Source organism: Populus nigra, chromosome 5 (genome assembly GCF_951802175.1).
Source record: "Populus nigra chromosome 5, ddPopNigr1.1, whole genome shotgun sequence".
Taxonomy (NCBI): Eukaryota; Viridiplantae; Streptophyta; class Magnoliopsida; order Malpighiales; family Salicaceae; genus Populus; species Populus nigra.
In genome coordinates this window covers 11,813,040-11,830,250 of record NC_084856.1, presented here as the reverse complement: position 1 = coordinate 11,830,250, position 17,211 = coordinate 11,813,040, and the positions used below count along the sequence as shown (strand labels likewise).

The 17,211-nt window shown below is 32.0% G+C and overlaps 2 protein-coding genes across 2 annotated transcripts; one reads left to right on the top strand and one right to left on the bottom strand.

The window, feature by feature from the left end:
• Window positions 1-440: 440 nt before the first annotated feature.
• LOC133694983 (uncharacterized) lies at window positions 441-3,872 on the top strand. Its single transcript, XM_062116700.1, has 7 exons — window positions 441-929; window positions 1,074-1,115; window positions 1,445-1,579; window positions 2,522-2,757; window positions 2,979-3,015; window positions 3,337-3,394; window positions 3,491-3,872. Exons 1-7 carry the CDS (start codon window positions 768-770, stop codon window positions 3,568-3,570), a joined length of 750 nt encoding a protein of 249 aa, XP_061972684.1. The 5' UTR covers window positions 441-767; the 3' UTR covers window positions 3,571-3,872.
• A 2,598-nt stretch (window positions 3,873-6,470) lies between these two features.
• Window positions 6,471-10,721, bottom strand: LOC133694982 (squalene monooxygenase SE1-like). The gene is made up of 8 exons (XM_062116699.1): window positions 10,287-10,721; window positions 9,075-9,186; window positions 8,762-8,936; window positions 8,269-8,437; window positions 7,894-8,112; window positions 7,506-7,781; window positions 7,000-7,278; window positions 6,471-6,871 (listed from the first exon to the last, which is right to left on the bottom strand). Exons 1-8 carry the CDS (start codon window positions 10,530-10,532, stop codon window positions 6,767-6,769), a joined length of 1,581 nt encoding a protein of 526 aa, XP_061972683.1. The 5' UTR covers window positions 10,533-10,721; the 3' UTR covers window positions 6,471-6,766.
• Between the last annotated feature and the right edge of the window lie 6,490 nt (window positions 10,722-17,211).

Genomic DNA, 17,211 nt, shown 5'->3' with positions numbered 1-17,211 from the left:
GTTAATCTTATTAGTAAAATAATAATGATCTTAGATCTCAGGACATAAAGAGAAATTATTTAAATTTACCTCGTAAAAAAAACATTGGTATGATTAATACAAGAAGAATGATCTTAGATCTTAGGACATAGAGAAATGGATGGATATAAAAGAAGAATACACATACTGAAATAATGGAGAAAAATTAAATTGTGAACAAAAGGATATGGAAAAAAAAAAAAAAGAGTAACATGGGATAATCCATGCAATTCTACCTTATTGTGTGCGTGTATTTCGTTATATGGCACCTCCGGGGTTTTGAAGTCATCGAAGAATTTATTTTTCAGAGAAGAAATAACATTATAATTAATAACCTGCAATGGGGTTAATAGGATGGGTTATAACAAGTTTATCCAAGGCGTAATTGTTTGACCATCGTATCAATTTTGTATTTGTTGACTTTGTCTATTTCTTTTGAAAGGTATAGATGTTTATTTGATTTTGTTTTTAAAAAAGATGAATGATTTGAAATCAAGCAATGGCTCTCGAGAAAGAACAAATCCACCAGCCAACATCAACCGATCACCCATAAAGATCACATGCCCAGCCACAAACATTGCACTGTTGAAATCCACATGAGAGAGTGTTTTCTATGATTTTCAAAGGGAACTACGCTGCATTAGCACTCTGCCCTAAACCCTAAAACTAGTATGGTTCTAGGGTTTAGAATTCAATCGATTGAAATTGCTGAGGAATTTTGTTAGCTTTTGAATCTCAATACAATAAAAATGGGAGGCGAGAAGATTAATCAGAGTAAGGATAATCCTTGGCCGTCGTCTACAAACATGCCACCGCCACCGCCACCACCCTATCAAGGAAAATCCGAAGACATGAAGCTTTGGGGAGTTGTCATCTTCGGCCTGATTGGGGCCACTGCCACCACTTACGCTGTGAGTCCTGGTTCATTTCATGTGGTAGATAAGTAAAATCATTAGATATGTATAATTTATGAAGTTCTGGAAAATGTTTTAGTAATTGAGGAATGGATAACACATAAAAATTGGTTCTGAAAGTAGATTGATTTGGCATGGCAGGTCAGGCAGCTGCGGCGGACTGTTGATGAGCTGTATGCAGAGGTAGACTATTGCAAGTATAAATGCACCGCTTTCCTATGTCGTCCACTTAAATTCGACTTTCTTTTTGGGCAAACTGAACGCACAAGAACAATCTTTATTTATTTATTTATTTTGTAGCTGTGAAGATTTAGCGAAAGGTTTTTGTGTAGGAAAACTCGGTCTTATCGATGTAATGTTGTCTAAAAAAAAATAGTGATTGATTCTGAGCGTTAAGTCTGCTAAAAAAGGTGAAGTTTTTAAATTAAAAATTGAGAATTTCACTGCAAATTTTTTCTTGTCTATGCATGCCAATGCCCCGCCTGATCATGTCTGTAATTGTACCTGATTAGTTAACCAGGTCTCAATCAATGTGGAAAGGAGGATCTGGAACTAGCAAGTCATTCCGGACATGTTTTCAGGAGGAAGCGTGGAAAAATTATAATCGTCGAATGCAAGAAGCATATGAAGAGGAAATGGAGAGAGTGGTGAGCTTTTTTCTTGTGAATCTTTCCTTCTGGATGTCATATTAGTTATAATATGGAACCCTGCAGAACATGCTATATCAGTTTTTGGTTATTTGATTTCTCTGTGTGTTCCTGCAGATATTACCCTGCATGTTTTAGATTGCTTTCCATGATATTGTGAAACTAAATCGTTGTTACTTATAAGAATAACAGTTGGGTTTAGAGTAGACAGTTATCTGTCATGGTAGTTCTGGCACGTCGCTGTGGTGTTCATGCTGCTCTTATTTGTTCACTTTCAGTCATTTAATTGCATCCGCAAGGTGACTCTTCTTAGAAGCAAGGTTTTCAAGACTGTTCAATTGGAGTACCACTCCTTGTGCAGTTTGAAGTCACAAAAATATTTTGAATTCAGATCTATAATGCTAGTCTAGATGCATAATAGTATGAATAAGCTTGTTCTTAGCTGGAAATCCAGGTACGAATTCTTAGCAAATTGGGCTGCTTCTGGCTAAACCACTTTTTTTTTTCTTTTTGGTGGGTTATCTTATAGTTGCACAGTTCAGGAACAATGTTCTGTCTTTTCCTGCTTTGCATTGCCCAGTTGATCTATGTGTCTTTCAAAACTCTTTTTTTATGCCTCAAGATTGGACTCAGATGATAGAAACTGAAAGGTGGTCTTTGTATGGCCTAGCATGGTTCTCTTTACCAGCAAAACTTCTAGAATCTTCTAGACCTAAGAAATCTTGTCATCCTATTACTCTCTCTTTCTGTTGGGTCCATTTCAATTTTGTTTATAAATCATGTAGGTTGAATTTCTTTATACGCACCATATCACAGTGATAAGCCTAGTTCTTTCTCTGAAGCTGTCAAATATCAATTATCTTGCTCTGAGTTTGAAGTGTCTAGCAGGCTCTTTTCCTTGATTGTATTTGCATGCAATTATGATGTCCTAATGTTTTGCAGGAGCGTATAAGGCGTATGCAAAGCGTGTTTAACCGTGAAAGAAACAAGTTCAAAAGAGACTACGAAAGGTGGAGGGAAAATGGTCCAGGTGCATATCAACAACATTTTCAACGTGATGATTGGTATTGGAAGACTGATTCAGCTTTCAGAGACCAGAGGACTAATTTCAGGAGAACTCCAAGAGACAGTGGAAGCTATCCATTATCACATCACTACTCGGTTTTGGGACTTGACAGGTAATTGTCAGAATCTAATGTGGATGGTTCAGTCAAGTTGTATAGCTGTCTTGATTTGTGGAGATTGGAATTTAGCTTTAGGATGAATTTAAGAGGTGTTTGGAATATGATACAATATAATTGAGTGTTTTTTTTTTTTTAATCATGAGATTTTCTCAGTTATCTGGACTTTACCATTAGCAGTTGGGATTGACAGATTGTCCCTGGTCTTTTTGTGACAGGTCTAGAACAGCACCATATACTGAAGCTGAGATTAAGGTATTACTTGTGATTACCATCATCTCTTTGAAATCTATGTGCGGTGACCAGATTTGACGATTGTCATTCGCATCTTATCTGTGTTTTCTAATTTGTGTATCGTCCATGTCTTCATGTTTTCAAATCTGTAAGCTGACTTGAGCTCCTGATGAAACTTCTTACTTGAAAACTTGGAAAATGTTAAGAGGCTGAATATAGTGGATCATATATACAATACTCAATTCCACTTGGTTTCTTTGGCCTGTCTTCATCTTATAACTGGGTTTATTGTGTTCTTCTGGGATTCCTGCAATTCTAAATGTATTTCTTTTATACATGCAGACAGCATTCAGAACCAAGGCAAAGGAGTTTCACCCAGATCAGAACCAAGATAATAAAGGCTGGCCTTTGTTTTTGATTACTAACTATGATCTTGTACTGTGATGCCACAGCTTTGAAGTGGAACTTAAAGTTGTTTTTTTGTGATTTGGTGCAGAGGCTTCCGAGGCAAAGTTCAAAGAGGTGATGATATCCTACGAGGCCATTAAGCAAGAAAGAAAGAACACTAAATATTAAACTGCCTGACACTGGTAGGGGAACAGCGTAGACTCAATGCAAAATGTTCCTACATATGTATACTTGGGGAAAATGAATCTAACAACAACTTAATTTTTTTGTGAGAATTTGATATTATATTGATAGGAGGTTGTGTGGAGAGGTAAGTAAATAGTTGTCTTTTACAGGGGCTAGATATTAACAAGGACAGCAATTCATGTGTTGTGCACAACCTTTTGTATGTAATTCCTGAAACTATCTACCTTAGACCACAAATCTATATATTTATATTTATTATTAATAAATATTTTTTTTATCTTTAATATTTATTTATATTTAATTAATGAATCTAAAGTAATGATTTTGTGATTAACTAATCGCTTCATAGCATTATTTTTAAATATTTATGTCAATATTTTATCAAGGCTGGAAATTAATTAAAATTGTTAAAATCGATATATATTATGTTAATTTCTTTATGAAAAGAAGCAATTATTTTTATAAATTGAGGTGCGAGGAATACTTGAAACTAATATTCCTGGACAAGATAAAATGAGATTTAAAAAAAAGTTCTAGTTTTTATTTAAAGAATCAATGACTATAGTATTGAGAACTAAAATAATTTAACAAATCAAAAATACTTCATGATATAATATCTAAATCAAAACTTTTTTAATGAAAGGATAATAATTGCACTGAAAAATTAATTATTGAAAGGTTAGATTAAATTACTTATAACTTTGTTAATGTTTAATAATTTTTTTAATATTTAGAAGATCATAATAAATTGTTAGATATTATACTTGATGTTCAAATATAAGTTAATTAATTATTAAATTGATAATAAATTAAATTAAATTATTTTATTTTATTTTATTTAAAATTATAATTTATAATTATACCGAAACTCAATGCCAAGCTTGATATTGGACCCTGAAGTCCTCCAAATAGGCGATTGATTCCCCACTTGTATTGCTGGGAATTGATGACGCTGGCAATCCGTCTATAGACCTTTGCTGCAGCAACAAATATAAAAAGCCACCAATACTACCGATAGAGAATGCCATAATTAATCTATTTAATTATTATATTTTTATGATATAATTTTATAGTCAGATCTACATCCAATACTCTTGAATCCGGTGTTGTAGCTAGGCTCATTTAAACTTAAATCATGTAAGTTTAATATTATTATTAATATTATAAATATTATTCTTGGGTCAAGCGTTGCAGCTAGACCTAAGACTTTTAAGTATATCTTTACAAAAAAACCTAACACTCTTAGATCTTAGCTTTTTTTGATATTTTTTATGCAAGAAAATAGAAAATAAAATTAACCCATAACGTATGACTTTGTTTTTTTTCCTTTTTCTTTTCCTTTCTAAGCCTTTTACTATAAACTGCACGGTGCAGTCCACAGTGAAAAAGTTTATACCTTTAGTTTATTTTTTTTGTCTATAGTTTCTTAATATTAAATTTTTTTTGTTTAATTATTAGGCTTTCATGACACATATCTCGGGTTTGACGGTTTAACTCAGTTGATTCAGATTTTTTCTTTTTTTCTTCAATAGTTTTTTTCTTCCTGTATGTATTTTTCTCTTTACTTTTTTCTTTTTAATTAATCTTTTTTTATTTAGCTCATTAATATTAAATCTTTTTTCTATTTAGTTATCACACTTTCATGACACGAATCTCAGGTTTGACGAGTTAACTCAGCTAATTCAAATTTTTTTTTCTTTTTTCTCATTAGTTTTTTTTCTTTCAATTTCATCTTTTAATATTGTATGCAATCTACAATGAAAATGCTGATGCTTTTATTTTTTATTTTTTTTGCTTTTTTTTCTTTTTATGCCTTTTACTGTGGACTGCACAGTGTAGTCTACGGTGAAAAGACCGATGCTTTCTTTTTTTTCTTTTTAATTATTTTTTTATTTAGTTTGTTGATATTAAATGTTTTTCTTTTTTAGTTATCAAACTTTTATGATACAGATCTTATATTTGACGGGTTAACTCAGTTAATTTAGATTATTTTTTCTTTTTCTTCATTAATTTTTTTCTTCTTATAAGTTTTTTTTATGTTAATTTTTTTTTAATTAATTTTTTTTATTTAATTTAGTTCATTAGTATGATTTTTTTTTTCTATTTAGTTATTGGTTGATGCCTTTTTTTCTATTTAGCTATCTTAGGTTTGGCTAATTGAAGATTTTTTTTTCTTTTTGCTTTTTTATTTTATTTTTATGCCTTTGACTGTGGATGCACAGTGCAATTCACAGAAAAAAGGCTAATGCCTTTTGTTTGTCTTAGTTTTTTTTCCTTTTTAAGTAATTTTTTTCGTTTAATTTATTTTGTTAATGTTTAATTTTTTTCTATTCATTTATCAAACTTTCATGACACGGATTCCGAGTTTGACGGGTTAGCCCAATTAATTCTGAGTAACCCGTCAATTTTTTTTTATTTAGTTATCAAACTTTCACGACACGAATCCAAGGTTTGACGAGTTAACCTGCTTTGAAGGGTTAACCCAATTAATTCAAAAAAAAAATTTCTTTTTCTTCATTAGTTTTTTTCTTTCTGTTGGTTTTTTTCTATTTAATTATCATTTTTATGACACGACCTTGCAGCCAGACCTATATCCAAGGCTATTGGATTTGGTATTGCAGTCAAACCCACTTAAACTTGGATCATGCAAGTTTAATTTTATTATTAATATTATAAATATTACTCTTAGGTCAGGCGTTGCAGCCAAACCCAAGACTCTTAGATATAATTTTGCAGAAAAACCTAACACTTTTAAATCTTAGTTTTTTTTATATTTTTTATGCAAAAAAAATGACCCGCGGCATCGCGCAAGTCATATAACTAGTAAACCAATTTATTTTATGTTTATACTCCTATTAAAAAATAAATATAAATATAGCAAATGAAAAAATTGAAAATGATAAAAATCTTTCCTCCAAAATTATTGTTTAAAGAATATGATGTTTCATGGGACATGTCTTGTAAAATATGAAACAAAACATGAAGCAGTTATTTGATGTATAATTCATATTATATTTATTGGTCAGAGTTGAAGTTTTATGAACATCCTAGCAGCAAAAATCTATAATAATGCACAGTTATTCTTCGAAGCATTCACCCTCACCCAGACGACTTTCAACGAGGGAAGGAGTGGGAACAGAAGTGGCTTACGCTATCTCCACATCTTGCCGAATGAATCTCACTTGACTGGAGGAGCTCTATAATATGCTGGAACAGTTGCAGGGAAGAACATCTGTCTAACTCCTTCTGCCCTAATGATGGGGAAGATGATTCCCGATGCACCCTGCAAAAAAAGGACTTGATCTTTCAGTGTTCAGGAAGAAAAATGTGCATGAAAGTGGGATATTAATCTTGGTAAATAGACTGAAATGGCAATGGAAAGCCCATAGAGAGGGAGGGGTAGATACGCACTGAAATCAATCTAGCTCCAATCCAGATGCGTTTAGGTGAAGGGAATGGCAGTAACAAACGCCCAACCCCGTATATAGCAACCGCAAAGAAGTGGGCAACCAAGCTCAACGGGCGGGGGTTTAAGCCTGAGAGCAAAGACACGGGTCCTGCTGAAAATACGCCTCCAAGACTTAAATAATCAAAGCACGCCTGACGCATTTCCTTCATTGCTTGATCAGGTGAAGCACAAAAAACCTTGTAGAGGGCACCTGCCAGTGTATTGATTGTGGATGCTACAGGCTGCAAAAACATAAAATAAATCTGAGTTTAACTGCAGTACTATGAAGGCATCATCTTCATCATAAAAAATGCTCTGCTAAAAGCTGTCTCTAACTCCAAGTTCGGAGACAGTGTGTTGACTTTTTAGATTAAATCCTAGTATCATTCAAAAGGTATTCCAACATCTACAAAACCAGCAAGTGAACAGAAAAAAAACAGACAAGCATAACACCAGATATACAAATCACCTTGCGCAAGGTGTAGAAAGATTCAAGATATTTGCAGAGTGTAGGTGCATCATTAAGGTTGCGCAAAGGCCTGAGAAGATTCCGTAAAACAACAATGTCAGACAATGCAACAGTCATTCCTCCCCCGGTAAGAGGATGACGCATGTTGAATGCATCGCCCATCAACAATGCACCAGGAGTAGGATAAGGAGCAGCTGGCATGCTTCTGTTTGGCATTGTCCTTATATTTCCTTTATCAACAGCAGCTAGAAAGGCATCATAAACTTCTGGGGGAAGCTGCCAACAGAAATGTCAGAAAGTCGGCCGAAGAAATCACCACACCAGACATAAATAGGGATTAGTAAAGGCCAAACAAGCAGCTGAGGATGCATGGAAGATTACTATATACCTGAGGTGCCACCACAGTCTTCAAATATTTTGCCATTTCACCACTTGAAATGGAAGGAACCTTCTGACCAGGTACATCAACCAGACAGCGGACCTCGGTACTGCTAATAGGATACATCAAAATCGGGGACGGATCCCCTAAGATAACATGCCCATGATTTGCACATGGAAGCTGGCAATTCTCCAGGACCATGCCAACAAAACAAGAGGGCACATCCACCTGCACAAGATAATTTGACATGCATTTTAATTTTCTAGAAAGAACTTCATTTTGTAATAAGCAAGTGGCGAGACAATTTCTACGGGATTGGTCGTCTTAGACTTGATACTGGAATTGCTACACTGCTACTATCCAACAAATATCAAAGGTTCTCACCTTAGGGTTGCAAAGGGAGCGGCGCAGGTTTGAGAAACAGCCATCACAAACAATTGTCAGAGGTGCAAATGCCTTCAGCTCTTGCCCATCTTTTGTTTTGTACTGCACGCCTCTAAAAGTCCCTTTATCTTCAAGTAGAGATATGACAGTTCCTTGCTCCAATTGTACACTAGTAAAATCGAAAACAAAAATATAACTACCAGTGAACATAAAGAGATGCTTCTAGATACTATGATGGCATGCTAAACTGGCATAAAATATATTATCAAGAACAGGGTCCAAGAATTACAACATGCGCACAGCAGACAATCAGATGACCATGGACACTCACTGCGTACCTGAGGATGTCAACCATCTTAAAAATGTGCAGGTACAATGAAAAGAATAATACACAAACACTTGGAAACCATTTTCTTGAATCATTTTAAGAACCATTTAATTTTTCAAAGGGCATTGCCACATGCATAGATTTGCAATGGAAGAAAAGACATACTTGGGGAGGGACGCAGCTTTGTCCCGCATTCTCTGTATGAAACGTCCATTGTGAAAGCTCCTTCCAGCTACATCTGAGTGGAACTTTTCCAAAGGATAAGAGAGTCGAGTATGTTTTCCATCCTTGAAAAGTGCATAACCAAACACCCTCTGAGCATCAATTTTCTCCACACAATCTGCAGCGAGAAACAAGATAGGGGTTCTATTAGCAACTAAGTTCTCCCATTATTGAGTGGCCACAAATGACATCGATTAATACAAACTTGTGGCATTACAAAATTTAGCAGGTAGTAGCAGAATTCATAGTCACACACCTTCAAGTCCCAATTCAATTAACTTAAGGTAACCCCCTGGCTGTAGCAATTCACCCACAATCCTATCAGGCTCAGTCAAGTCTCTTTCAATGACGTGCACTTGACGTCCATCCTGCATTTTAAGATATACATTGGCTTTTCTATTGAAATGACTTGCAGTCAAGATATATATATATATTTCCTTCTAAAAGAAACGATCCCATGTAAATTCAATTCAATATGAAAGTCTGTCAAATCATGATGCAAACTAATCGGGATAACAGAGGCAAAAGAAACGAAATACAGTAGGCCCTCGGTTTTAATAACTTTATAGTACAATTTCTATAATTATTAGAGAATATTACCAGTAGCAATCTATAAGAATCATGAACATGATTTAAATCCTTATGAATAAATAGAGATCAACTAAAATATAGAAAGATAATTTTCATTTCTAGAACCACAATTTGGGGGTGGTAACAACATGAATTTCATTTGTGCAGTCAATTTCTCATTCCACTAGCTAATAATTAGAAGGAAACAAAAATATAGCATCTAACAACTAATTAATTGAAAGATGACAGATCCTCTGATTATCAGAACAAGTTCATACACACCCGCTTGGCCTCCCAAAGGCCAGTTATCACATAATTATACACTTTGATCCATAAGACAGAACATAAAAGACAGGTCATCTCTCCAAGTTGGTATGGTCCCTGCTTTAATTCATCTTATTATCAATTCTCAACCAACTCTATGAAAGTTCAAAAATAATAATAATAATAATAACAACAGCTACTTATTCATCTTGGTAAAGCACGCGTTTAACGAAGATGCCTTACTTTCACAAGTCTGCAAATGTATATGTTTTATCTACGTGTTTAATGGAAATATGAAGGGCTGGCCTCCATTAAAAAAAAGTGTAAAATCAAAAGAACATAGATTGTATAAATTCAAAAATAAACACATAAGAATCATCAAATCCTGTACGCGGCATTCTGTGTCGTATAATTCAATAAATTAATCAACTCTTCCCCTCGGTCCTCAAAAACTCTTCATTCAATTAGAAAGATTTATTGATCATTTGAGGTGCGTTTTCTTTTTCATTTTTCCAAATAAACAATAAAAAAAACCAAGAGTTTGGAATAATCGATTATCCAACGAAAAATAAAATAAAAGTTCGTTTTTCTCCGTTTGATTGCCGAGAAGATGCAGCAAAAGAAAGGAAAATACCTTGCCAAGAGTATGAGCGAGAGCGGCGCCAGCAACACCGGCGCCGACAATGATAACGTCGACATCGGAAACATTACTGGATCTGCATTCTCCACTGGTGGTGGCTATGCTATTAACGTACTCGCTTCTCGCCTCCAACAAATCCTTACTAGCTCTCTGTTCCTTCTTCTTGGTTACCAAATAATAGATAACAGAGAGACCAAACAGAGTAGCTAAGATCCATCCTGGCATGCACTGATCCGCCATTATTTTTAAAATGCAAAAACGATCAATTAAAGAATGGGAACGACGACGTTAGAGAAGGAAAGATTTCTTTGTCTTGCGCTCTCGTTTAATCCTCTAAAAAATAAAAATTTGGGAAGGTGGAAGGAGCTTTGCCGGCAATGCCTGTGTATATGCGTTGTACAGCGAGGCAAGGGGTTCAGAAGAACATTCACGAAGGGATGCATCATTTTATAGGCCATAGCGACCATCACTGCTTAAACGTGGACTTGACGCTAGCGTGCGCCGCGTGGGTGACTTGGTTAAGATGATGCGCCTTTGACCGGTCATTTATTGGTTTTTTCCCCCCAAAAATTGAATATATGACAAACTAGGTGATGACTATGGTTCTAAATTTAACCGGATTGTTTTTGTGTTTTTTTTTAAGTATTTTTTAAATAATTTAAAAATTTTTTATTTTTTTTAATTCAAATTAATATTTTTTTAGTATTTTAAAATTATTTTGATGTGCTGATATCAAAAATGATTTTTAAAAAATAAAAAAAATATTATTTTGATACATTTCCGAGTAAAAAACACTTTAAAAAACAACCGCATCCACATTCCTAAACATGCATGGTTAAGTATATGATTATGATTTTAGATAAATGATTATGAAATTTTTCTCTCTCAAGATGATCATAATTAAGTATATGATCATGATTTTAGATAAATAATTATGGATTTTTCTCTCTTACGATGACCATGATTAAGTATATATTTATGATTTTAGATAAATAATTATGGATTTTGTATAGCTATAATTCTAAATATTTAATCATTAACTATTTGTATTTTTAAAAGAAATCTAAATGACCATGAAATTTTAACAAATTTGAATAATAGCATACCAACCCAAATATTAAAATTAAAAAATATATTTATAATAACAATCAAATAGATTTTACACATAAAAATATCTCAAACTATCCATTTATAATAATAATAATAATAACAACAATAACTACTACTACTACTGTGTTAGAAAATAAATCATGATAAAAGTTTAAAAATAAGTATTCTTAAAACATAAAATGAATTACTCATAAAACAAAATATAAAAATAAATATTATTATTTAGGAATCATTAATTATATATTAATTTAAGTTGTGTTTCGATTTAATTCTCGATTATTCAACAAGTGTCTTATTTGGTGTTGACGACCTTTTTTTCTTTCTTTCTCCCTTTCTTCTCGATTTTTATGCAGGCTCTTTAAATTTCGAAAGCAAGGTTTTTCTTTCAAATTTGGTTTTTGTTCCTTTTATTACTATTTATTTTATTATAAATAATTTATAAAATTAGAATTGCTTTTTAATTTCATCCCCTTTAATTCTCTTATCTATCAGATTTGGTCTCTATTTTTTTTTATTGTTATTTACTTTATTTGAGATGGTTTTTAAGATTGAATATTGTTTTTATAATTTCATCCTACTTTTTTATTGTTATTTTTTTACCTTGAATTTATTTTTAAATTGATTTTTTTTCTTTGGTTTTTTTCTTCAATATTGAATTGGTTAGGTATTCAGCTTCTTGATCCAACTCAAGTGTAGGACTTAATAGATTGCAAGTTTGAGAGATTAACTCAGATTCATAATGTTCACTTGGTTTGCTTATTTTTCGTTTCTTTTTTGTTTTTTAAACATTTTTTTTTCAATTTCATCGTCTAACATTTATTTAACTGGATGTCAAACTTCTTTTTTTTTAATTCTTTTTCTATGATATTTTTCAATAATTTTAAAAATAACATGGGTTATCTTGAGTTTTTTTTTTATTAAATTTAGCTTTTTGAAAAAAAAAGTAATTTTGAATTAAATTAAATCAATTGATTAAATATAGGCATGGGATGTTTGCTTCATAGTATTTTATTTGGTTTGCTTTCAAAGTTACTGCTCTGACAACACATGTAGCCTCTTCTAATGTATTAGTGCAGCCTTTCGCAGTAACGCTAGAATCGTCTTTGTTAGCATTTTTGGTCATGAGATGTTATCCATAATGGAGCGACAATAAATCTCCAATAAGCTCTTTTTTGTTTTCATTCCAGGTATAGTATTGACAAAAAAATTTTATTGTTAATTATTGCCAATTTCTTTTATTTGCTTTGTTTATTGTTAGAACTGAGTTATTGAACTATATAAGTCTTAGTTTTTTTTTAATTATTTAAAAATACTTGTGTCGCTTGAATATCTTTTTTATTTTTCTTTTAAATTAGCCATGTATGCAAGATAACTTGGGGCATCTATATGCATTGTATAGCGAGACAAGTTATTCACAAGAACCTTCACAAAAGATGCATCATTTTATAGGTCGTAGCGACCATCTTAGCTTAAACATGGACTTGATGCTGGCGTGCGCCAGGTGGATGACTTGGTTAAGATGATGCGCCTTTGACCGATCATTTATTAGGTTTTTCCCTTAGAGAATTGAATGTTTAACAAACTGGGCGATGACTATGGTTTTGAATGAGTTAGAATGGATTTTTATCTCTCAAGATGACCATGGTTAAGTATATGATTATGATTTTAGATAAATAATTATGGATTTTCTTCATTTAAGTATTTGATTACTATTTTATACAAATAATTATGGATTTTTCTCGGTTAAGCATATGATTACGATTTTATATAAATGATTATGGATTTTGTATAGCTATAATCCTAACCATTTAATCATCAGCCACTTGTATTTTTAAAGAACTCTAAATGAACATACAAATTTAACAAATCTGAATAATAGCATATCAATCCAAATATTAAAATTAAAAAATATATTTGTAACAACAATCAAATAGATTTTACACATAAAAATATCTCAAACTATCCATTTATAATAATAATAATAATAATAATAATAATAATAATAATTGTGTAAGAAAAGAAACCATGATAAAGGTAAAGCATAAAATGAATTACTCATAAAACAAAATATAAAAATAAATATTATTATTTTAGGAATCATTAATTATATATTAATTTAAGTTGTACTTTGATTTAATTCTCGATCATTCAATCGATGAGTATAGTATGACCAATAGATCTCTTCGTTTTGTCAAAGGTTAATTAATTGGAAAGATACCATGTTGACCTGACTAGATCAATGTTATACATTTTAAAGTGTCAATCAACACTTGAAGTTTAAGTTTTTAGACTATTCTTAAACTTAAAGTCATTGATATTCGTAACATGCAAGTAACCAAACATAAGTACTTTAATCAATTTCTTTCTTAGTACATTAATCTTCTATCTTTAATTCTGGTTATTCTACTTATGTGTGCATTGGATTGTTTTCTTTATGTAACAGTTTCTTTAATTATATTTCTATTATAATGGTGGCGGCATTGATGCTTGTTATTACATCTTAACACCAATGATTCTAAATTAAATGAAAGGTAACAAATATGATTAATTATGTTAACTTATAAATTAATTAAATCATGGATTACATGAATATAATCACCTATAAATAGATAATAAAGCTAAGGGTGTTAAAAAAGAGATAATAACTAAAATTAAAATGTTTAATGTTTTGGAAATTTTACATGCCAAAGAAGGGTGTTAGTGTGACACTCTAGACTCTCTCATTTATGCAAGGGCTAAACCACATATGATTAGACTATCGTATCTTAAAAGGTTAAATCATAGAGTGTTTGCTACACTAATTATACATAATGTTCTTGCATATTGTAAAAGACTTAAATCTTCTTAAAATAACATGTATTTATGCCTTATGATGTACTGCATTGATTAACTTTGATAACATGTTAAGATATTTTAAGTTCTTGTAATAACATTAACAATTTAAAGAATATTCAAATAAAAAAATTTCTGGTATTTTTCATCGTTATGAAATGTACAACATGGTTGGAAAATTTAGGGTTATTATAACTGGTATCAAGGCATTGGCTTTGGTCCAGTAGACTTAAAAATGATAATGATGGATGTTAAATTGTTTCAGGATGGTTCATACCAGACAAGAAACCAAGACTAATCCACCTTCGGTACGATGAAGGGATCAAAGTGTTAATATTGGTTAAGATCAAATGGGAGATCCTTTTAACAGATATTGCTTCATGCATGCCTGTAGTGTCTGTACAATCAGGGCATGGAGAGTCAGCAGGACTCGAGGTTGATCTTGCATCATTACAGATAAAGATATTGTAGCCTAAGGTAGCATTCAAAGAGGGGCAAACAGTTAAGCCCCCACCTGTAAGAGTACATTTACCCTCCATTGATCTTGTTTATCTTGAAGAGATTGTAAGAGCAATAGTAGCTGGAATGTCAAGGGTGACAAGTACAACTCACGGAGACAATGTTTATACTTTAGTACGTTAAGGAAAAAGTATAAGAAAGATAGGGTGTGTGCCTTTTTTAGAAAAGAGGGATGCTGAGATAGCTGAATACTGGTACAAAAAGTAGAGAAGTCCCTTAATCAGATTTCAGTGCTAGAAAATGTGCAAGTATATTATGCTACTTGGTTACTCTTAGATAGTGCCTAATTCTAGTGGGACATGGTGCAAGAAAGGAGATCTAGAGAGGTACTCACTTGGAGGGACTATAAAGTAGAATTTGAAAATAAGTACTATTTTAGACAGCATCGCAAAAGTAAAGAGCAAGAGTTTTTGGCCTTAAGACAGGGCAATATGAATATATTAAAGTATAAGAGGTGGTTTTAGAACCTCTATATGTTTTCTTCTTCATTCCTACCTACCAAGTAACAAAAGATAGAAAGGCTACGAGATGGACTTAGTTAGGATTTGAAGAGTGGGTTAATTGCTTTGTAATTCAGGATTGTGAGAGAATTGATTAAGGCTGCCCAGTCCTTTAAGACAGTGATAGATGAGGATCAATAGGGGATAGCTAAACAAGGGCAGTCGAGAGTTGGAAAAAGGAAAAATCAAGTATTTTTTTAGTAGAACTCCCCCTCTAAATAAAGAAAAGAGTGGATAGTTTGGTCAACTCAAGAAGAAATGATGGGATTTTAGCTCAAGAGAAGCATCAGGTGGATCCTTTTAGGGTGTTAGTGAGGGATCAACTGAGGACAATCATGCTCGAGTGTCAGTCTAGTAGAAGGATATACAAAGTAGAGGATGCCTAACTATCTATTGTGGATGATATAATCAAAGGCATCTTAGGAATTACTTAGTCGCTCTAGGTAGATGTTTTATTTGCCTACATGAAAGGCATAGATGGAAAAAGTACAAATAGTTAGATATCAAATGTTATTTCTACGAGGAGACAGGGAACTTTAATAGGAAATGTCCATTTAAGGCCACAAAGCAAACTTATGGATACAAACCCATAGTACAAAGTCAATAGTATTTTATGACCGTTAATAGATCGAGGAGACTCATTCAGTCTAAGACCAGTGCCAATAAGGACAGATTTAGGGTAAAGAATGAATGGACCTATAAGAGAATATCTAGGGTTGAATAAATTTATATAAAAAGAAAATTGGATGATTATAAAGAATGAATTAAGATATTGTTTAGATAAAAAGTTGATTATTTACTTTACGCATTGAATGAGATATTAACTTGTGACTTACTGAAATTATTGACTTTGTTACAGATAACACACAGGCTCGTCAGGAGTAATCTTTGGTTGTTGCTTTTCTATAGATTTAGGAAATTATGGATTATTAGTTGTAATATCAAACTTGTGGATTGTAATTTTGGATACTCTAGTTTGAAATATAATTTATATATCTTTAAATTAAACTAACAATTACCATCGATTAATTAAGGTGATATAATGTCTTTGTTGTTTAAAACCTGATAACGCTAATGTCTTGCATGATTATTATATTTGTCATTGTAATTTGAGTAGTAACTATATTTATGTACTTAATTAGGGTTTGTTGATATGGAGTTTATTGTAAATGTTTTGATATTTTAATTATTATGATGAATATGAAATTAATAAATGTCTTAGTGACATGAATTGATGAGAATGAATTATGAAATGATGGATATAAAGAGATGAGATCCAAAATGATTGGTTCAGAAGTGAGGTGATGAGTTTATGGTGTTTGTGATTATGAAGTGTTATTATATGTGATATGATTTTGGTGTTGACATTTGGGATAATCCAAATACAAAAGAGACTTTGCAGAAATTTTGATAAAATCTTAATGAGTTACAAATATGGATACTCTTAGATTGATCCAGTTGACTAATTAAACTGCCAGATAAATCGATTAATCATTTCATTGATCAGTTAAAAAGAATTTACACAATTTTTAGATTTATTATAAAGGAATTTGTATCAATGTTGGGGATGTTACATTTTGATATCAGAGTTAGGTTTGTGATTTAGTAGATTTATAAATACGAGTGATGAGAAAAGTCATGGTAAAGAAATGTCAATGCTAATGATAGCATGATGATGATAATTATAAGGGTATCGAGTGGTTTAATTAGGTTAAGTCAACCTCGACTAAATGGTTATTGATGTGGTTATTTTGATCAGAATGATAATTAGAAAGGGTTACCAAAAATAGAGTAAATGATATGTAAGAACTAAAGCAAAATGATTCAATTTAAGTTCTAGACAATGATGTTTTATGTAAATCATTTGAAAGAAATAATAATAATAGTATTAGTTTGATGAATATAAACTATCATTACTCAAATTAAAATATCATTTAACTGTAAAATATTTCTAGCAT